Source organism: Choristoneura fumiferana, chromosome 25, assembly GCF_025370935.1.
Source record: "Choristoneura fumiferana chromosome 25, NRCan_CFum_1, whole genome shotgun sequence".
NCBI classification, from domain to species: domain Eukaryota; kingdom Metazoa; phylum Arthropoda; class Insecta; order Lepidoptera; family Tortricidae; genus Choristoneura; species Choristoneura fumiferana.
The window spans coordinates 14,102,086-14,125,263 of NC_133496.1; the positions used below are offsets into that span (position 1 = coordinate 14,102,086).

Here is a 23,178-nt window from a genome sequence, read left to right on the forward strand (position 1 = left end):
AAGACTCTAAACCCAGTGCTAAAATTTCAAAAAAATTCCCTATCCTAATTCAAATTTCATATCATTTATTCAGTAGGTAAATAGGCCGCAATGGGCACTTTTACACGTCATTTTTTTAAATACCAGCACTTTCGGAAAGACCATCATTGCCAAGAAGAATGCGCCGCAAGAAGCTTGGCAGAAAGTCATTTTTACAAAATAAAATATTACAAATTAATAATAACATAATACAGGGATGTATGGGGTCCCTTACTTACAAAACTATCCCGTGGAAATATCGGGATAAAAAGTAGCGTATGTGTTATTCCAGACGTCCGGCTACCTACATACCAAATTTCATGCCTCTAAGCCCAGCGGTTGTTATTTCGAGATTTTATCCCTATCCCGTGGGAATATCGGAATAAAAAGTAGCCTATGTGTTATTCCAGACGTCCGGCTACCTACATACCAAATTTTCATGCCTCTAAGCCCAGCGGTTGTTATTTCGAGATTTTCCCTATCCCGTGGAATATCGGAATAAAAGTAGCCTATGTGTTTATTCCAGAGGTCCAGCTACCTACATACCAAATTCATGGCTCTAAGCCCAGTGGTTGTTATTTCGAGATTTTATCCCGAGTTATCCCGTAAGAATATCGGGTCAAAAAGTCACTTAAGTGTTATTCAGATGTCCAGTTACCTACATACCAAATTTCATGACTCTAAGCCCAGCGGTTATTATTTCGAGATTTTATCCCTATCCCGTGGGAATATCGGAATAAATAGTAGCCTTTGTGTTATTTCAGAGGTTCAGCTACCTACACACTAAATTTCATGGCTCTAAGCCCAGCGGTTGTTATTTCAAGATTTTATCCCTAGGTATCCCGTGGGAATATCGGGTCAAAAAGTTGCCTATGTGTTATTTCAGACATCCAACTACCTACATACCAAATTTCATGACTCTAAACCCAGCGGTTGTTATTTCGAGATTTTATCCCTATCCCGTGGGAATATCGGAATAAAAAGTAGCCTATGTGTTATTCCAGAGGTCCAGCTACCTACATACTAAATTTCATGGCTCAAAGCCCAGCGGTTGTTATTTCAAGATTTTATCCCTGTATCCCGTGGGAATATCGGGTCAAAAAATCACCTATGTTTTATTCCAGACGTCCAAGTACCTACATACCAAATTTCATGACTCTAAGCCTAGCGGTTGTTCTTTCGAGATTTATCCCTATCCCGTGGGAATATCGGGATAAAAAGTATCCTATGTTTTATTCCAGGTTATAAACTAACTTTCCGCCAAATTTCATCAAAATCCGTCCAGCCGTTTAAGCGTGAAAAAGTAACAAACATTACTCACTCACTCACTCACTCACAAATTTCACATTTATAATATTAGTAGGATTCTTTGCTTGGAAAAATATGAGAGCCCACTAGCACGTTTCGTAACCAACCGTCGCGAACGCGTCATGTATGCGCTTGACATTCCGTTTCTGGCACGTTCCTATTACGGTCATAGCATTATACGATGTAATGGGTAGAGTTTAGTGTGTTAAAAGTGAAGTTCGTTCTGTGTGTTGATATATAGGTACAGTGCGACCAGACTTGTACGAAGACAGAGACAGGTAGTATTTTATCTCACACATCAACGGACAGGTTGTCTCGTGCATCAAGTTGGTCGTATTTACTATAAAGATCTGACAATTACTTAACTAAGCGGAATGTTTGAAAAACACAATGCGCTGTTCAAATAATAGTGTAGGTACTTATACAGAATGGAACGAAAAGAGAGCTGTAGAAAATGTTGTCTCATATAAATTCTAGAATATCTTATCTTAGGTACAGGGTGGCTCATTTAGATTGGTCAAGTATGGGAAAATCTGAAACTATAAGACATACATAGTTTGTCAGTTGTATTTTGTTAATTTTCTTTTGTACAATAAAGAGTTTACATACATACATACATACATACATACGAAGATCTGTTCTTAGGAACCACATGATTTCAGTAACAAGAAAAACTGCATTCAAACATTTAAAAAACTTGTTCTCAGTACAGGAATCGAAAAAGGTCGTTTTAAAAAAATTGTATTTTTGTTTTTGGATATCGATAGTGTAGGTCATAAGCAATGAATATTACTACAAAATACGATATATAGAATGAATAATATGCATTGTTTTCATATTCTTTAATAATGTAAGTTTTATTTTTCAAATCATCCGGGTTCAATTCCCGAGTTGAGTACAAGTTTTTTTTTATTAAGATATGAATGCAGTTTTTCTTGTTAATAAAATCGATGACATGGTTCCTAAGAACAGATCTTTGTATGTCTTATAGTTTCAGACTTGCCCATACTGACCGATCTAAATGACCCAATCTGTATATTTTTTTATAATACATGTAATAAATAAACTAGGGTTGATATATATCAGATCTTTTAATTAAGTTTGACATGCTAAAAATAGCACTAAGGTATAAGCAATATCCCATTATGGAGTCTCTCGTTACGTGCCACCCTGTGGGTGGATACAGTTTTATATTAACACTGACCTTTTGCTCTCGGTAGCTGCATTCCACCAAACGATTTTAGAATTATTTCGTGTTACATTTAATATACTAATAAGTCTAAGGTAACTTATATTACTTAATGAAAAACAACGGATAAATGTAACTTTAGCATGATCAGAGTAAGGTACACTCTTCACTTACTCTGGCCTTCAACTAACCATAAACTTGTAATCCGAAAAAACAGACGACGAAAGCCTGCCCTAAGTGTTATGTTATGTCTTAACTATATAATATGTATTAAAAACGAAATAGATTTTCGAGTGCGCCGGATGGGAGCAACAGTGTGCTTCCATGCACAACAGGCCCCCGACCAACCCACCCGAAATTTTGGTGGGTCTCATACTCCAATAGGCGTGTTTATCTAGTTATACATACGATCTGCTGGTGTTGCGAGGGATCGTGCAGGCGGGAGCAGTCGGCGCCGAGCAGCCGCGCCGCCTTGTCCACGGAGCGCGACTTGTGCGCCGCCTCGCGATCCAACTGTCACACCCGGTTGCTTGGTGGACGAACGGTACCGACACGGCAGTTTGGTGGCACATTTAGGTGGACTTAACTGTGTGTGGAACATCGATGGATAGAGGGGATTTAAAGGATAAAGAAGGATAGTTTAAGCAGATGTATGCTGGGTCACAGCGGATTAAGACGATAAATTCGTTTTTTTTTTTCGATAAGATTTTCTTTCGATAGGTACTTTAGTAGTATGTGAATGAAATTATATATTTTTATCACGTATTCTAGAGAATTTAAGGTAGGAACTATTCCGAAACTATGAATACTACATTCATGCTATGAAATCTTCAAGAACGATAGTACTGTCATTTATACGATAAACTGGGGTAAAGCATAATATTTTGTAGCTTAGTTCACTTTTATGACTATTTTTGTACTTGAGAGCCCTAAGCGAGTGGTGGGAGTGATGGGCTGAGCTAGATTTTAGGGGGGCTCTAGGTTACGCTTGGTCCTCAGTTGCCTAAATTAGCTCTGTGGATATCCGGCCCGAAGTGCAGAGCAAATTTTATCCTCGTAAGTCCTCGTGTACTTCATAAATCACAAATCAATTGTAAGATTGCCGAATGTGCGATGTAGAGTTTGAGAAATTAAAATTTATTGAGATAATTTTCAAAATCACAAGACTGAGAATTCTAGCTCGGTCTGTAGAACTAATCAGCGTGTGACTGAAAAATATGATAGTTCTTTCACTGAGAGTATTCAATGTAAAGGGAGTGAGGAATGAGTAGGGGAATATCAGCCGATACTAGCTGTTAAGGAATTTCAGAACGGGAACAACATTCGTGGGCGGTTTTTCAAGGAAGGAATAGGATAGATACACTTTGTTTTCTTTGTAATAAATAACCTGCTTCCGTGTCTGATACCGTTTAAAGCGTACACCAAATTAAAATGCAAACTGGTCACTATAAAAAAATATTTTTTAATATTGAAGTTTTTAATAATAAATTTTGAAAAAAAAACGAATAATTTACAATGACCAGCCATGCACACACGTCAATTTGACAGCCAACTGTCAACTGTCAAATCGAACGTTTTCATGCGTCACATCAAGAGTTTGCACACAATTTTAGTTTGTGAGCGACATCGAAGGCTCTTTGGTTATTTTGTTTATTTTTTATTTTGAAACACCAACATCAAAAATCATTGCAATGTTACATCGGGTCGCTGTTATTATAAAATAAAAATATTAATAAAAATATTAGGGTGTTAGTATATTCAACTTGTTTAAAAACAGTTTACTCGATCATACTTTGACGACCAGATGGCCTAGTGGTTAGAGAACCTGACTACAAAGCTTGAGGTCCCGGGTTCGATTCCCGTGTCGGGGCAGATATTTGTATGAAAAATACGAATGTTTGTTCTCGGGTCTTGGGTGTTTAATATGTATTTAAGTATGTATCTATCTATATAATTATATTAATATCCGTTGCTTAGTACCCATAACACAAGCTTTGCTAAGCTTACTTTGGGACTAGGTCAATTGGTGTGAATTGTCCCGTGATATTTATTTATTATTTATTATTATTTATTATACTTCAGAAGTACCTAAATCCAGTTATGTACTTATTTTTTTATTGTTTTTTATTTATTTGGCTGGCTACTTTTGCAAACAGAAGACCAAGACTGTGGCCACTATAGGTGCATTGCATAAAAAAATACATTTCGGCGATCTCCGGCATAACTCAGCTCGTGGCTGTGGGGTCGATTCTCACCAGTTACATCTGTCGCGCCCGACCCGTGACCAGTTTTAGAATAGGCCGGACTCATCTCCCGTGGGTGTCGTAAAGGGCGACTCAGGGACCTAATGTGAAAGTGGACAGCGCTCTCTATTGCCAATTACGTACTCCGGAATCCAGCATCATACTGCCGATTGATCATATCAAACTGTCGTAGTGTTTAAACAATAGAGAAACAAAATAATTTTTACTTCGTTATATTTTTATTATGTCCGTCATTCCTTCGAACTTATTGTATACTCTACTGGAAGGGGCCAAACAGGGATACCACTTTCTTTTTTTTTTCAAAATACGATCAAGTAAACAGTTTCGATTTAATTCAAAAGTCAAATTAGACGAACGTTAGTATTTAATAATTAGTTGAATTTACTATCTTAAAAATAATAACAATACGAGAAATAAATAAATAAAGAATCTTCAAATAATAAACGATAGATTTTACAAAGTTGGCAAAAATAATGTGACGATACCATGACCCAGTTGGTCGAAGCAAATCATATATAAGTCTATTAACATTATTCCTTTGTTTTATTTACTAGAATAAAAACAATAATATTATTTGACTTGTTTGTTTCGAGAAACTGGACCCAAGTGAGACTGAAGTGATAATAATGTGATATTAGTAAAAGTATAAGTAAGTAAACACAGAACAATAACACACTCATACCAACTAATATCCGTTTAAAAACTACCCACCAAAACCCACCCAAATTCTTTATAACCTTATCACACATTGGACTGTTTAAAAACCCCATATTTCACTATGAAAAGCTAATGGCATGGTCTATGATGATACGATGTTTTAAGCCATTAATTAGAGCACATAGCGACATTAACTCAACGTTCCGGCCACATAGCAGCGGCTCTGGTCAAGAGTGAAGATACGGTCGAAACTTCAAGATAAAAGCAATATTTAAGGGCCGTTACAGACTGCATTTCAACTGAAACATAACTACCAACGTCTATACGTTCATCATTGTAGTTCCATAGACGTCGGAAAAACTGCACGCAAACTTCTTGCTAATTTATTTCATATCTTACGATGGTAACAACAGAGAAATAAACAATAGTAAGCACCTAAGGTGGTGCCTCATCTGTATTTTAACGTATCGTATAACCGTCAATGTAGCGTTTCTTGGGGAAAAATGATCTCCAAAAGTGATTTTTCGGCTAACAATGGTGATGATGGTAATTTTAGGGCCCGGAATTTTGCGTGCGGCTATTGACAGATTGTAGGGAGAGAGCTTTTTATCGATGCTATCGACAAATCCATAGTTTTATTTAATTTATGTTGTAACTTTAATACATAATTATAAATATGTTTGCTTGGAATATTATTATTATAAAATACTTTATATTGGCTATAGTAAGAACTGAAGGAATACAAAATAATATTTTCTCTTTTATTTTATCGAAGGGTACAGGACAGGGACAAACAAGGTAAGCTACCTAACATTAAGTGGTCTCAGAGGGATCTTTTCTCAAGTAATAAAATATAAAGGTGTTCGTAATTATAGTGATTTCAATAAAGCAATTTAAACGGATTAAACTTTCCGATATTTCGAACATTTTTCATCATTGACCGCTGAAAAAAGTATGTATCATTTTTATTTAATTTTATAAAACTATCGATTTGTCGATAACATCGATAAAAAGCGGTGCTCTCCCTACAATCTGTCAATAGGCGCACGCAAAATTCCAGGCCCTAGTAATTATATATTATCTATCTAACTAAGGGTGACCATAAGACTGCCATCAGATTTCTAAATCCTACCACAGGACTGCCAATTAAATTAATCCTGCACCAGTGTAAAACTCCCCCAAAAGAGTATATTTACCCAAATGACAATGATGATTAAAACTAAACTAAACTCTCCCACCTAAAGACAAGTCACACACACAGTGATTCCACACAACATGCCCACACGTGAACACACACATAAATAAGTTAGTGTACATATATTAAATATAGCCGGGAGGGGGTGAACATTTTGTAAATAAATGGTGATTTCTTTTAAATAAGGGTCACTTTTTGTGTGCACATCTCATGATGCGGGTGCGACGCGGTTTGATATTATAGTATATTAGTAACAACACACACACAAACCACACGGAGATTAAGATACCATATACTTTAAAAGCGTTATTCATAAAAAGTTAGAGCCTCCTTGAAGGCTCCTTGAAAGCCCGATGCTAAAAAACATGATTCATAAACGTACTGTTAGCGCTAATCAGTCGATCAAGGCTCTGCTAAAGTTAGAGGACCGTAGACCCTCCTTTATCTCCCTGCTAAGTCACAAAATGGCCGCCACAAATTTGAAAAAATGACTTTGACAACAATACGTCTACCAGCAGCTCAACAACTTGCAGACTGCTAGCAAGCGTTTATGAATCATACTTCTTGACAACCGTCTAACAAGCTTAATCAGTCTGCTAAGTAACAGACCGATCAAACCACAAATAAGGATTTTTTATGAATAAGGCTGTAATCCTTTTCCAGGCCCCGCGAAATTAGATACACATAATATTTTTAACGACCAAGTGATTTTGTACCATATTGTGAAATTAGTAAGGTCGAATATTTGTGCACATTTATGTGGTCTATATGCACTATGCCTGGAAAAGGGTTAAACATACGACATACATCAGACGTACAGTTCAATTAAGAGCAAATGATGCAGTGTGAGAGCAAATCCATCAGCCATCAATGCCCTCTTAAAGAAGTTGTACTTCTAATGTCTGTTCGTAAAAGGACTACTTGAAAATTATTACACTGTGCTACGTTAAGCTGAGTTTCCACCAGAGATGTGCGAGGATGCGCGAGGAACGTGTCATGAACTAGAAACGCTTCATTTACCTATCCTCGCTCCGCTCAACTGTTTCCACTATAGCTGTGCGTAGCGAGGACAGCTATTAGATTTTTTCCTGATTTGGCACCATTTCGTGCACTATTTTTAGGGTTCCGGAGTCAAAATGGTAAAACTGAACCCTTATAGTTTCGCCATGTCTGTCTGTCTGTCCGTCCGCGGCTTTGCTCAGGGACTATCAATGCTAGAAAGCTGTAATTTTGCACGGATATATATGTAAACTATGCCGACAAAATGGTACCGCCCCCCCTTCTAAAATCTAAACCGGAGAGTGGAAAAATTTGAAATAATTCAGGATGGTAGTAAGTATATCAAACTTTCAAGGAAAACTATAACGGCTAAGTTTGCTTGAGAATTATTAGTAGTTTAAGAGTAAAAATAGCAGCCTAAGGTATAAAATATACCTAAACTTGGAAGATTCCGTATAAAATACGAAATTATTAGAAAAATGTTACTTAATTTTTACGTAATGGCTACGGAACCCTATTTCGGGCGTGTCCGACACGCTCTTGGCCGGTTTTTTTATTTCTTCGAATGTTGTCACGAATAAAATGTTTTCTATCCTTCTTTCTAAATGACGCGTTTCTATTGATCATAACAAACACATTCCTCGTAACCAACCTCGCACATCTCTGGTTGAAACCTAGCTTTAGTGTAAAAGCGTAACGACTAAAAAAAATCCGAATTAGTATATGGGATCTTACTCCCGTTCCGACTAGTCGAGTATCGGACCCGATAATATCGGACGCTCTAGTGGCTAATCGTGTTAAAGACGTTGATCAGACTAAACCAACACAATTTTCTACAAAACTGACCTACACTCGACAAATTGGAACGGGAGATCATTGTTAACACGAGTCTTACTAACATTAAATATTTATAACTAGCTTTTGCCCGCGGCTTTGTACGCGTGGAATTCGGTTATCGCGCGCTGTTATAAAAAGTAGCATATATCACTCTCTGGCCCGTCGAAAATCACGTCGATGCGTCGCTCCGTTTCGACGTGAAAGACGGACAAACATACAAACACACTTTCGCATTTATAATATTAGTATGGATTACGTCCCTAAATAGCTACGATATAATTCAAGGATGTTTCTGTTACTTGTTAACTATTGCAACGACCTGTTAATGGTGAGCACCGTGCTTGATGCCTTGTATTTAATTGATGTTGTATGAATGGTACTTAGTCCGAGAGCAAATTCATTAGTACCTACTCGTATATTATCTACGTTGAACAGAGATGTTCCTAGATTATACTAGGCATTAAGATACCAGAAGTTTCAATTAAAAGCAATTTTTTTTTTATTTGACTGGATGGCAAACGAGCAAGTGGGTCTCCTGATGGTAGAGATCACCACCAGGGGTATTGCAGATGCGTTGCCAACCTAGAGGACTAAGATGGGATACCTCAATGGCCAGTAATTTCACCGGCTGTCTTACTCTCCACGCCGAAACACAACAATGCAAGAACTGCTGCTTCACGGCAGGATTAGCGAGCAAGATGGTGGTAGCAATCACGGCGGACCTTGCACAAGGTCCTACCACGTTCCTTCTTAATTTACTGTTATACTAGTTTTTGCCCGTGACTTCGCATGTCAAGAATTCGATTATTTATATACAGCAGGAACTATGCAATTTGCCGGGATAAACACTATCCCACGTTGCTCCCGGTGTCCATGATTAATTTCATCTTAATCGGTTATGTTGCGGTAGCATACAAACAGTAACTTTTGCATTTATAACATTAAAAAAGTATCGATCAACTTATAAAATGTAAGAGACAACAGGTGTCAAGGACATACTAAAATTTACTACGAGTATATATAGCTCTCTGAATTGCTGGTTAAATTATTTTTTAAACCAATGAATTTGCAAACGGACTGTAGGTACCTTGTTAAAATAGTTAGTTTTATTTTAAATAAGGTTAAGTGTTTAAAATGGCGCGATAAAACACTTCTTTCATTCTACAAGAAAAATTTGAAAGTTATTCTATATTATTAGTCTTTCATGTAATGATAATTATAATTAATTAGTTGATAAAATGACAAACGACGTATGTGACAGTCTGCCTTTTTTATAATAAGTAAACCTATAAATTTATTGTTTCTCGTATAAATAAAATTAAGAATTCAAAGCAAGAATTACAAAAATAAAACAATTACCTTTGATATTTCTGAAAGGTGATAATTAACAAATACACACATCTTTTAGTTATATATATTATATATTCTTGCAATGTACCCTTTTATATTAAATTGATTAGTTACACACAAAAACAACACAGAACGGGTATTGACGATGCGTTACTCATTTGTCGATACTTGCATCTCGTTCGCACAACACTGGTTAGAAGAGATGCAAGCAGCAATATAGCGAGGCATGGCCACTTCGCTTACATGTAACTTTTGCGGCAAGTGTGACGATCGCAAATAAAAAAAGAAGTTGTAAGGTTTCAAGTCCTCGGCTTAAATCAGTGTATCGCTGATAACATGGTGTATTTATTTCTAACTCTAACTTTAATTCAGTAGTATTTTTCATAAGTTTTAATTACTTACAACCAACTTCGGGTAAATAAGGATTCAAAGGCCAAGTTCAAAAACACAGAATTTTTACTCATCCTTATGTTCAGTAGAATCATGTTTTTACACAACGGGCGAGGGCGAATCCTAATTGCATTTAAACCGCTTATTTTTTTTACATTATCAGAAATAATCATTCAAAAATCCAACCTTCACGTTAACCCATTCATTTCAGGCAGTTTTCTCTACAGAGCGTAAAAACGCTGCTTCTGTTTACGAGCGTAGCGCGTAACGATATCTGGTTATTTGCAAACGTCACATTCGTCACAAGCACAACATTAAACACAGTGCTAGCCCCATTCACAAGGCAAGAGAAAAATCATGGAAGCAGTACATTGCCGACAAACCTCAGTCAATTAACAGCTTCATAGGCGCGCGGCCTGCAATGTATACATCTCACGATATTTCTCGCACCGTCGGAGCTTAACAGTCCGCATGCATCGGCGTGCGTGCTTACCTCAGTACTGGAGCGACCAACATTTACACGCCTGCCGGCGACTTCGTGGCGTGCTGGCGAGTTTTGGACGAGAATTTTATTGATAGAGGTTTCTTTAAACGAAATAAAGCAGTCAAGAGATTTTCGTGACACATAGCTGAGTGGCGCCCATTTTGGCTCAAGATTTCTACACGCTACACTGTATCACACCACACCATGATCGTAATAGGAACGTATCAGGCACGGAATGTAACATTCTTATTTTGTAGTTCTCCCAAAAACCTTGCAATGAATGAGAAAAACTCCAGTCCAAAACTCGCTCGCATCTCACCCGTCGCCTTTCGCTGATGCTAGATTGCTACGGGCCAATTCATATAGTGCTAAGTGCGCGTACACAGCAACAGTGGTCAGGAATCATACAAAAACAGTAAAAACATAACAAAGGGAAAAAATGTTCTGCTGGATTCGCTTTCAATTTAAATATCTGTTTGAGGAATACCCATTTACTACGTAAGACGTTTTGGCGATTTTTTCCACGATTGTTTATTGAAATTGGTAGCGATACAGAAATATAATATACAGAGAGAAAATCCGTATCGCTTCAGAGCGATCTTTTACATGTTGTTTTTTTCAACAGAAAGAAGTAAGGACAAAAATTTTCGCAATTGATGCAATTTAAAACAGCAGATTGGAACAATAAATCAAAAAGTAACCACACAACACACAACTCTAACAAATTTAAATAGTTATTATACACAGCTTTTACTTGATTACGTGCAAGATTTATCCGTATTTCAGTTGAGCAACATGTTTCATTGACATCAACACAGTTTGTTCATAATGCTGTGTACACTTTGTTAATGTGGCAAACAATTATATTATAGTTGCCAAAACTATTTTCCGACGTAGGAGTAGAATCTAGCAAAACGTCTCACATAATTTATGGACTTCAACTAATTAACGTCTTGATTCCGTGACTCAGTGTTGCCATGTAGAATTTTAATTATACATACCATTTCTCAGCTTACACATGGACGGACAGTTGTTATAGTACACAGGACAAATTGACACATTATTATTATTATGCCCATAAGACAGTAGGACACGTTATTATTATTCCCATAACAATAATGGTTTCTGATTTGGTCAGTGAGTTAAGACTAAAAACTATGAAAAATTGTGTGCAAATTGCACTTGAAAAAAAAAAACAAAAGCTACAAATAAAATTCAATTCAACAGGAGATCCAGTTAAATTAGTGGAAACGGTATAACTTTACTCCTTGTCTATTCCCTTCGTAACAACTCTTTGACTATTCCCTTAAGGGAAACGGGTTCCGCAAATTCTCAAGAGTCGTGACATTTCCAGCGCCGGCCCTGGGGTCAAGCAAGATTGGTCATTCTAGGCGCCAGGTGGCAAATGGCACTTTCCAGTTTCGTGTGCAAAATAAAATTACGATGAAGCCTTTTGAGAGGCGCAGAAGCGTGGACAATCTTGCTCTACCCCTTTCGAACCCAGCCAAGTATGAAAAGACAAGTTCAAAATTCAAATGCAAGAGTTACGACAGTGGACCTTATGTACAATCCATGTCAAATTCAAATGTAATTAACCCGCACGATCGTAGCGGGGTGAATATTCGGGCGTTTGTACCGCCGCCATTGTTCTCAACACTTTTTTATCAGATTTCTTAAGAAATAAGTACAACAAACATCAACATCCGACGCATATTGATGAATGTTGACACATGTTGATGTTTGTTGTACCAATTTCCTTAAGAAATCTGATAAAAAAAGTGTTGAGAACAATGGCGGCGGTACAAACGCCCGAATATTCACCCAGCGGCTGGGTTCGAAAGGGCTACCTTGATCAAGCTAAGAGCCGGTGCTGCTTTTTGCCGACCCGAGAAACTGGTTAATAGTAAATTAATCTACAAATGACTATAAACTTAGCTGGACACAATTCCACGTGTTATAAAACACACTATTATACTCTATTTATTAAACCAAGATACTAAAATGAAGTTTCATGTGTTACCTGTTTTTTACATCTCATAACTAGTGATGTGCCACAACCGGTAATCACCGAAAAGTTTCGGTAAGTACCTATGTTATACATATAAAATGTTAAGATATGAACGGATCTGTGACGTACTAAGACACGTAGGGTACTTAAGACATTCTGAAAAAAGGTAAAATGGGTCGAATGAATATGTCACCGTATAAGAGATAATTCGACTTTTTGTAGATGTTGATGTTTAAATTTAATTTGATTCGAAGCAAGTTCCGTCTAAAAGCTCAACGCTTGTGGAAATAAGAATATTGAATGCTTTCATTTCATTTATATTTACATAAAATATTATGTTTTATCGATTATTTGCAATAATGTCGAAAACCGAAATCAGAGAGCAGCACTATTCGTATTATGCTGGTCACATTATTTTTACATTTGACATTTCATAATGTCACTTTAGTATCTTGGTGTAATAAATAGTGTATACAGACAATATTAATGACACTTGACTACAAACTGCAAGCCTGGACAAGTGCTTTAAAAATTAGGCTGCTTTAAAGCTTTAGGCTGCGTCGTGGAAACCAGACGGCAAGTTTACGTCACTTAAAATGTCCGTGTGGTGTAGGCATTGACTAAAAGAGCGCGTGCTTGGCACAATATCGAACCAAGTACTAACCTAAATGACTTACGATCACGAACCTGTATTAAAGTGGATGGCTCCAGTCGACCTAACTGCTGGTCGATGATAAAAGTATAGATTGATTTTGAGAAGGAAAAACTGAACTTTTATAGAATCACTAAATTTTACCGTTCCATGTGCGGAATTACATTTGAAATTTACCACGAGCTTTGCGGTGAAGGAAAACATCGTGAGGAAACCTGCACAAACCTGCGAAGCGATTCAATGGGGCGTGCGAAGTTCCCAATCCGCACTGGACCCGCGTGGGAACTATGGCCCAAGCCCTCTTGTTCTGAGAGGAGGCCTGTGCCCAGCAGTGGGACGTATATAGGCTGGGATGATGAATTTTTACCGTCCGCCTGTCTGTCCGTGTGCCAAGGACTTTTTTTTTTCAGGAACACTAGGAGGTATCAAGCTAGAATACAATCAATTATTCAAGTCTACTACACCTTGAAGCAGCGTAAAAATCTTGGTAAAAGTGTAAAAAAGGTTGTCTTAGAATGTTGAAATTTAGTATGAATGTATCTCTTATATTATAGCACAACTAATAAGAAAAGTCTGGAAATCAACAAACTATAAACACTAGTTCGCGTAAACTATTCGATCTTCAATCGAAATTGCGGAATTTTACAAAATTCCCCTGGGAAATCCCAAAATTTATATCGTGATCTTCATTGAGGTCGTGTTAAGAACAACTGCACAATATTCCATGACTCTAAGCCCAGCACTTGTTATTTCAAGATTTTATCTCTATCCCGTGGGAATATCGGGCTAAAAAGTAGCCTATTGTTATTCCAGATGTCCAGCTATCGCCATACCAAATTTCATCCAAATCCGTTCAGCCGTTTTAGCGTGAAGGAGTAACAAACATACACACACACCCACACACACACAAACTTTCACATTTATAATATAGTAGGAAGTAGAATTACTTTGCTCAACCGCTGTACCTAACCGCTATACCTAACTTTCCTATAAGGTCGCCGGTAAGTAAAGTAATTGTTTACATTTCCAGATCATCCACTTGAATACAGGTCCATGCTCAGTCAGTCAGTACCTCCATCTTACCCGCTTACCTCAACTTTCTCCTTTAGCAATGCTTTGACAGTGCCCGCAACGTGTGGCAGCAACAGTGCCCTCGCGGCGGGCGCGGTGCACAGCGAGCCCCGGACTAGCTCCAATAGAGCCAGCATGCGCTGCTTGCTTAGACGGCCTAGTGGGAGCGCGTCCAGCGCTCGGACTACGTGCGCGCTAGAACGGTTAATAGTAAATTTGTAGATTATAAACTGGTGTTGACGTTCGGCAGTTGAATATGAATAGTCCATCGATACCTGCTCGGTAAGATTGGTTTTTTGGAATCTTTTTGTATTTTTTATTTCAATTCCAAATTTTTACTTTTACGGTCATCCCGTAAAACCTAAATTGAAAATACAAACTGCAATATAGATGCACAGGAAAACCAGAAAAATAAGACCATCACTGGGAATCGAACCCAGGTCCTCGGTATTCCGTACCGCGTGCTATACCGCTACACCACTGATGGTCCCCACTGATGGTGGGTTCGATTCCCAGTGATGGTCTTATTTTTGACCATCAGTGGTGTAGCGGCATAGCACGCGGTACGGAATGAGGGCTATCGCGAATGAATTCGCCGCTAGAGGCGCTAGTGTAGCGTGAGGTCCCCGAAATGTCAAACCTCATAGTTTTTGGGTGAGCTACGCGGTTTATTTATAATTAGAATAATTTTGTGAATATTTTGCAATATCTGAAATTAATTATGGCAAATATGCGTTCCGGGGCAATGAATGTCTGTGTTTTGAGACAGTTTTGTCTTTCAGAAACCTTGTCCTCCCTTTTTTCCGAACAAAACAGGGACTATGCAACACTGTGGCATGCTCGATATTTATATGGTACGGTTTTAAGGTGTATTAAATATGATTTTAATCTAAACATTGTTTTCACGCCGTAATAACAGACTTTGAAAGCCATACTTAAAAACCTCACGCAACAGTGCGCCATCTAGTGAGACAAAAAACGATAGCCCTCATACCGAGGACCTGGGTTCGATACCCAGTGATGGTCTTATTTTTGACCATCAGTGGTGTAGCGGTATAGCACGCGGTACGGAATACCGAGGACCTGGGTTCGATTCCCAGTGATGGTCTTATTTTTTCTGGTTTTTCTGTGCACATTTTAACTCAAGAACGGCAGAATTTTTATGATTTTTATGTTTTTGGATTTGTCTTCGTCAGGAATAGTGTTAAGTAATTAAATAAATAAAATGTAAGTCTCCTTATTAGGATAAACATATATTTAGAATGAAAGTTCTTCAAATCAAACGACATCGTCGCCAATTTGTTAAGTAATTTAAATAAATAAAATGTACTCTCCTTATTAGGATAAACATATATTTGGAATGACATTCCAAGTCATCAACAACTGTAACTAAGAAACCATTCAAATCAAATATGTGACAAATATTAAAAACATACATTTTCCCATACAAAATGTTCATGGGTTACGTTACTGTCAGTTATAGACCACATCCCCACACACTTAAAATATCTTAGTTATTTTATATTTGCCTAGAAAAATATTGACTTAAAATAATTGATATGGCAAAACAACGTTGGTTGATGGTTTGGAAACGCAATTGGACCCGCTAGATGGCGTTGCTGTTGGTGTGTTATCATAATTTTAATGTAGTGTTTGTTTTTCGGGTCCGCTAGTAGCCTATAATTAAGCCGCAAACCGAAAAGTTTGAGAATCCCTGAACAAGTCGATTACCTGAGTTCGGTGTGCGGGAACACTTTGACGGCGTGAGGCACGGCGTGGGGCAGATACTTGAGCGCTGAGCCCTGGCAGGTCAGCGCGTAGTCGCCGCAACGCATCAGCCACACTAGCGCCTCCATCAGACTCTGTTCACGAACGGGGGAAGCATGAATTAATAGTGTAGTGATGAAATGAAAGTTTTGTTTTTAATTTACGGTTCGTAAAGCCAAATATCAAAAGGGTATAATTTGAAAGGGAATCCTGTGTTTCTACAATTTACACGTGTTTTTACAGTTTATACGTTCGCTAGAAAATCTTTAAAATTAAATCTTAACAACCCCCTATCAATCAATGGGTGGTGAAACAGCCCCAAAATCTACATCATCATCATTCATCCCAGCCTATATACGTCCCACTGCAGGGCACAGGCCTCCCTCAGAATGAGAGGGCTTGGGCCATAGTTCCCACGCGGGCCCAGTGCGGATTGGGAACTTCACACACACCATTGAATTGCTTCGCAGTTTGTGCAGGTTTCCTCACGATGTTTCCTTCACCGCAAAGCTCGTGGTAAATTTCAAATGTAACTCCGCACATGAATTCGAAAAACTCAGAGGTGCGAGCCGCCTCAAATCCCACATAAACATACCCACATCCACATACCCATATATCCACATTGCCTAAATCTACAAGTCTTTGATAATATTTAAGATGTTGAAAAGTTAAGGTGCGACCAAATCGCTGCTTAAAAAACGGTGACGGCACGGAATCGCAGTGACGCATCGTATGCGCACCGTTTTTATCGCATGCTCTCCACACCGCTGCTTAAAATACGGAAATCGCAGTGACGTGTCGTAAACTTCAGGTCTTTACCGAACAAAAGTCGTGACGTTACGGCACGTCACTGCGATTCCGTACCGTCACCGTTTTTTAAGCAGCGGTTTGGCCGCACCTTTACTCATTACCTTTCTTCGGGCTTTGCTTGATTTCACCTACCAATTTATCTTAATTTAATTTGGGAATACTAGAGATAACTAACGGGAAAGTGAAATTTGGTAAGTAGGTCAAAAATTAGCTATCAAAAACAGGGCAAAGTACTGTGGGTGAGAGTGAGCTATGGAGTACCTCGTTTATCGTAGCAGTTCCTCAACTTGATACTAGATGGCGCTAGCAACTCACCTCAAACTGGAACCTGAAGTCTTGATCAGCAGCGCGGTCCCCCAAAGCGTTCCTCAGCTGTCGACTCCGTACTGTGATGCGACCGAGAAACTCCAAACACTTCATACACTGTAGAAGCCTCTAAGAAAGTATTTTTTACCTGCCAGCTGAGCACTACCTCTTTCTCCGTAGCAGTTCGTCCATATGACACTAGATGGCGCTAACAACTCACCTCGAACTGGAACCTGAAGTCTTGATCGGCGGCGTACCTCAGCTGTCAACATGATGCAGAGACACTTTATATACCGCAGAAGCCTCTGAGAGAATAGATTTTTTCTTACCAGCAGCTACACACTACCTCATTCTCCCTAGCAGTTCGTCTACTTGATACTAGATGGCGATAGCAACTCGCCTCAAACTAGAACCTGAAGTCTTTATCGGCGGCGCGGATCCCCAAAGCGCTCCTCAGCTGTCAACTCCGTACTATGCAGAGCCACTTTATATACCGCAGAAGCCTCTGAGAGAATAGTTTTTTTCTTACCAGCAGCTACACACTACCTCATTCTCCGTAGCAGTTCGTCCATTTGATACTAGATGGCGCTAGCAACTCACCTCAAACTGGAACCTGAAGTCTTGATCAGCAGCGCGGTCCCCCAAAGCGCTCCTCAGCTGCCGACTCCGTACTATGATGCGGACGAGACACTCCAGACACTTCATACACTGCAGTAACCTCTTCAGAGCTACCTCGCCCTGCTCCGCTGATGTTATCACCCAGACTATTACTGAGATCAGTTTTCTAAAAAAAAAAAAAGTTAACGTCTTCTCTAATATATCGACACACTTTAGACGACCAGATGGCCTAGTGGTTAGAGAAACTGACTACGAAGCTTGAGGTCCCGGGTTCGATTCCCGTGTCGGGACCAGACTATTTGTCATGAAATACGAATGTTTGTTCTCGGGTCTTGGGTGTTTACTATGTATTTAAGTATGTATCTATCTATATAATTATATTTATCCGTTGCTTAGTACCCATAACACAAGCTTTGCCTAAGCTACTTTGGTTACTAGGTCAATGGTCCCGTGATATTTATTAATTATTATTATTATTACTTTGAAAAATCTCGTATCTAAAATTAATATGTCAACAAAATTGAACCTTGACACAATGTTCATAAAGTTCACTCAGAAAAATTATCTATTTTGAGGTACGAGTTTTTTTCTAAGTTAGTGACGATATGTTCGCTGTGTTCATTTTAGACATCATGTCTCATAGTCAAATTTACTATTGATGACCCACACAATCGATATTCAAATAGAAATAATGTTACCAAGTTTTATTTTTCAAAACGACCGGATTCGATTCCCGAACCGAGAACTTTCCAAAACTATGTGTGACGCATTTCTGGTCACTAAAATCGATGTCCTGGTTCCTATGGGAACAGATTATTGTATGTCTTATAGTTACTTGCTCATACTTATTGATCTAAACGTGTCATCCTGTATACTCACTCGTAAGCCAGTGCATCACAGAAACTGTCGTCGATATACGCGTGCAGCACTGGCTGGAAATGCTGGTACTTGTGGTCAGCTACTAGCGAGACCACTCGCAGCAAGCATTCCAGTACTAGCACGCCGTAACTGTTCTCAGTGTAGCTTTCCTGGTCTTCTTTTACCTGGGATTAAAGCCCATTGTTGCTTCAGTTAAATATTGTAATAGAACACGTTGAAAAACCAGAAAAGGAATGTTGGAGCCGGAAATTGAAACAGGGTCTTCAACAGTATGAGATGCGCGCTGTACTCCCACACTATCTCCACTTACATTGATCAATGTATAGACCAAGATCCCATGGCAGCCACACCTTCGTTAAAGTATAAAAACTGTTTTTTTTTACCAGCTTATCTTCAGCTTGCCCCTGTTATTTATTTATTTGTTTGACCCGCGCGTCCGGTTAGACTTTAAATTTGGCATACTAAGGTAAATTCGGTGACAGTACATTAATCTGGTAGTGACATCTTGACGGCCCTAGGATCGTCTTCGCAGGAGGGAACTCCTCAATGGTTAATAGTACCGACTTGAAATTTGCGGATATGCAGTTTAGGTGACAATGCAAGTACAGTCAACAACGTTTTGTACAGCCCAGCCAGCAAAAAAAGCATATATAGTTCTAACGCAGGTAGTTCTAGCTTTGGAAAAAATCACGCATCAAACGTCATAAAATTTCACCTCAAACTCGTCATGCTACAAAACTCAACGGTTGTTCTTCGAGCAGTGACAATTATAAAATTCAGAAAAAACATTTACAAGGGGTATTTAGTTCAAACTAAACCAGCAGAAATACTCTAGTATATGAACAATTTGAAGACATCTTGCAAGAGAGAACATTACCTGCGTCAGTATGCTGAAGAGAGCATCCAGTATGTCCTGGAGGAACTTGACCAGCTCCTCGCTTGGCACCTGTAGCAACCGGCTGAGCGCCACGCGCAAAGTGCCCTCGGCGTGGTGCGTACTCCACTTCAAAACTCCTAGGATCTCCTCTGTAGGAAAAAAACAGTAATCGAAGAACTTGCTAGGAAAAATGGATAAATAACGTCAAATATTAAAGGGGTTGGTCACACAGTAACATAACAGCGATTTTCATAATACGGTATTTGGCAACTCCTGATTTTGCCTTTCTCAACGCCAGAATGCGTCTGGTGATATGAGGCTACATGTTTTGCATGGTTGTGCATAACTCACCTCGCTGCGTCAGCTTGGTGGAGCACAGTTTTGTGGCTACGGTGAGGCAGTCTCTATGAACGAGCGAGAGCGGCCCCCGCATCAGGCCTTTCTCGGCGCCGGCGGGCAACTCGTCGCGGCGCGAAGGCAGCCCGAGGCAGGCGGCCGCCGCTTCCGTTTCGATGTCCTGCGTGTTGGCGCGCTTGCTGTCGATCTGTTGGACAATAAGGGCGTCTTAGCGACTGGCAGTATGTAATACATATGAGATCTCCTACCAGGTGAACGTTCAAATAAGGGACTCCAGGTCCCCGGTGTTCAGCCCCAACGTCAAGGTCGCGATGGACAGAAGCCGATGGAAACAAATAATCCATTCCTAGACAAGTGTTGACCACGGCCCTCAGTCATGAGTGAACGACTAGACAAACCGAGTATGTAGGTAATACATATACAGGATGTCTCAAAACTCTTCCGGAATATTTCAGCACGTGGTTGGATTTGACTAAACACCCCTGTAAAGTTTCATTGGACAATGTTAATAATCCGGAAAAAAAATACTGGGATGTTCAGTTAATTAAACTCACATAACCACCTGCTGAGATATTCTGGATGCACTGTGCATTAGAAATGCACGTAAACTGAACGCTACATTAGCTGCATATAGACTGTCAGCAGTTGCAGTTGGAGTAAAGTCTGTCCGTAACCTTTCAAACTGCTACGCCGTTAGAGTAACATCAGGTACACCTCTTTGAACTTTTTGGTACTAACCTTAAAGACATTATTATATATATTAGCCCGTCCCTCTTTTTCTAAAGTCGTTGAAGAAACTAACAGTAGCTAACCTTATAGACGCACAACACGTGCTGCCTGTCCGGCGTAGTGGTGCCCTCTCTCTGCATCAGCCGAAGATACGACAGCGCGAAATGTCTCTCCGAGCGGTCTTTGGCTTCGTTGGAACTGCGGTGCCGACAGAGGAACACTAGGTGCGCCTCTTTGAACTCTTCAATGCCGAGACATACCTGCCGCAAAAAGAACAAAGAGAATGTAGCGTAGATACTTTTCTTAGGCTGTGTTTCCATCATAGAGCAGGTAGTAGGACCTTGTGCAAGGTCCGCCCGGATTGCTACCACCATCTTGCTCGGTAATCCTGCCGTGAAGCAGCAGTGCTTGCGCTGTTGTTTCGGCGTGGAGAGTAAGACAGCCGGTGAAATTACTGGCACTTGAGGTATCCCATCTTAGGCCTCTAGGTTAGCAACGCATCTGCAAGACCCCTGGCTTTGCAGATGTTTATGGGCGGTGGTGATATGTCTTACCATCAAGAGACCCACTTGCTCGTTTTCCATCCAGTCGAATAAAAAAAAAGCGCAGCTCCAGTGGAAACAGCTCAGCGAAGCGAGAATAGGTAAATGAAGAGTTTCTATTGATTCACTACAAACACATTCTTCATTCTCGAATGGCGTCCGCGGACCGGGAGACGAGTAGGTCGGTAGGCCTCCAACGAGATGGAGCGACGACCTGGTTAAGATCGCGGGATCGCGGTGGATGCGGAAAGCACAAGACCGGTCTGAGTGGAGAGCCTTGGGGGAGGCCTATGTCCAGCAGTGGACGTCTTTCGGCTGACATGATGATGATGAAACACATTCTTCACAATGCATCCTCGCTCATCTCTGGTGCAAACGCAGCCTGAGATGCACTATGAGATTAACCGTGCGGTTTTGGCACGCCGTCTCTTTCTCAAGGGATAATTTGAAGAGGGACGGCGCGCTAAAACCGCGCGGTTAACCACATAGTGCGTTACGTAGCCTAAAAGCTTGCCATCGGTCATGAACAAAAGTAATATGCGGGAACCAGATCGGGCACAAAAATATTCTTTGCGAACGTCAGACAAGCCCATCAAATAGTGACAATACGGTATTTGACTATTTTGTATATGTTTTATAAATTAAAACTATACAATGCCTGTTATCGAATAGAAAAACAATTTTTAAGCTACCTTTACAAATAACAAAGTTAAAAATTTGAAATTCAAGATTAGACAGAGAAAGACATACTGGCATGTGACGTCACACGCCAGTATCGCCATACTTGCTGCATAGAGAAAAGCGTTTGAGAAAAAGACAGATATATAGATTTTTCAAAAAAAACACTGTAAATCCAATTTTCAACCGATTTAAATTTTCTCTTCGCTAAACACTATCTGTTTATCTATATTTTCATAATCATATTAAGATATGGTAAAATCACGGAGTTGTCAAATACCTTATAATAACCTAACCTAGAACAGTCGACGAAAAGAAAAAAGACGCCGTCTTTCATGTCACTCACTCACACTTACCTTGAACACTTCTTGCCATCTCGGTCGGTCTTCGTGGTAGTATATTAACGATGTGTATTCATTTACTAAAGGCACACCAACACCTGCTGAAATGACTCCCTAAAATAAAAAATATATACAAGAATCAGCGATTTAAAATAAAATGTTGCCTGCTAGGGGAAAAAAAAATCTCGTTTATTTTATTACTTATCTCCAATGATATGGGTGACAATCTCAAATCCCACTAATATTATAAATACTGTTTGTATGTTTGTTATTTCAGCACGTCTAAACCTCTAAACTGATTTAGATGAAATTCGGTATACAGATAGTTTAAGTCCCGGAAAATTGCATAGTTCCCTCAAAAAGATAAAAATAAGTCTCGTGGTCTATAATCACTTAAAGTTTAACAGTCGGGACTTATTCAAAGTAGTGACCATCTCTAACCTCCTGCGACCCACCATACAACAAAAATTGACATCGAAAATTAAAAAACTAAATATGTCATAGATAAGATTGATTTATTTTTTTGTAAATTGAATGATACAGAAAAAAGTCAAAATATCTTATTCAATGTAAAAAGCACTTATAAATGTAAAAAAAAAACATCTACCACCGGTTCGGAAACTTCTGTTGAGAAAATCCGGCAAGGAACTCAACAAGGTATATTTTTTTTAAACAGATTTACAATATTATTAAATGATATCTATACATCACAGGTATTAAAACACAACTTTATTTTTAACACAGTAGGTTCGCTATATAAAGGGATCGCTAATGCGGATCGGAATTATTTCCAAATATCCCTGTCCATGATATAATCATTAACTTTATAATATTTTTGAAAAATGACACTAT

General features: G+C 39.1%; 1 protein-coding gene across 1 annotated transcript in view; it reads right to left on the reverse strand.

The window, feature by feature from the left end:
- mbc (dedicator of cytokinesis protein myoblast city) overlaps window positions 1-23,178 on the reverse strand; it is a 39,164-nt gene that overhangs the window by 6,356 nt on the left and 9,630 nt on the right. The window contains exons 7-15 of the mRNA XM_074107544.1: window positions 22,342-22,440; window positions 20,849-21,025; window positions 20,031-20,223; window positions 19,680-19,828; window positions 18,803-18,966; window positions 17,906-18,089; window positions 16,154-16,284; window positions 14,443-14,617; window positions 2,924-3,028 (exon numbers count right to left, since the gene is read on the reverse strand). Coding sequence (XP_073963645.1) covers window positions 2,924-3,028; window positions 14,443-14,617; window positions 16,154-16,284; window positions 17,906-18,089; window positions 18,803-18,966; window positions 19,680-19,828; window positions 20,031-20,223; window positions 20,849-21,025; window positions 22,342-22,440 — 1,377 coding nt within the window. The remainder of the gene's footprint in view (window positions 1-2,923; window positions 3,029-14,442; window positions 14,618-16,153; window positions 16,285-17,905; window positions 18,090-18,802; window positions 18,967-19,679; window positions 19,829-20,030; window positions 20,224-20,848; window positions 21,026-22,341; window positions 22,441-23,178) is intronic.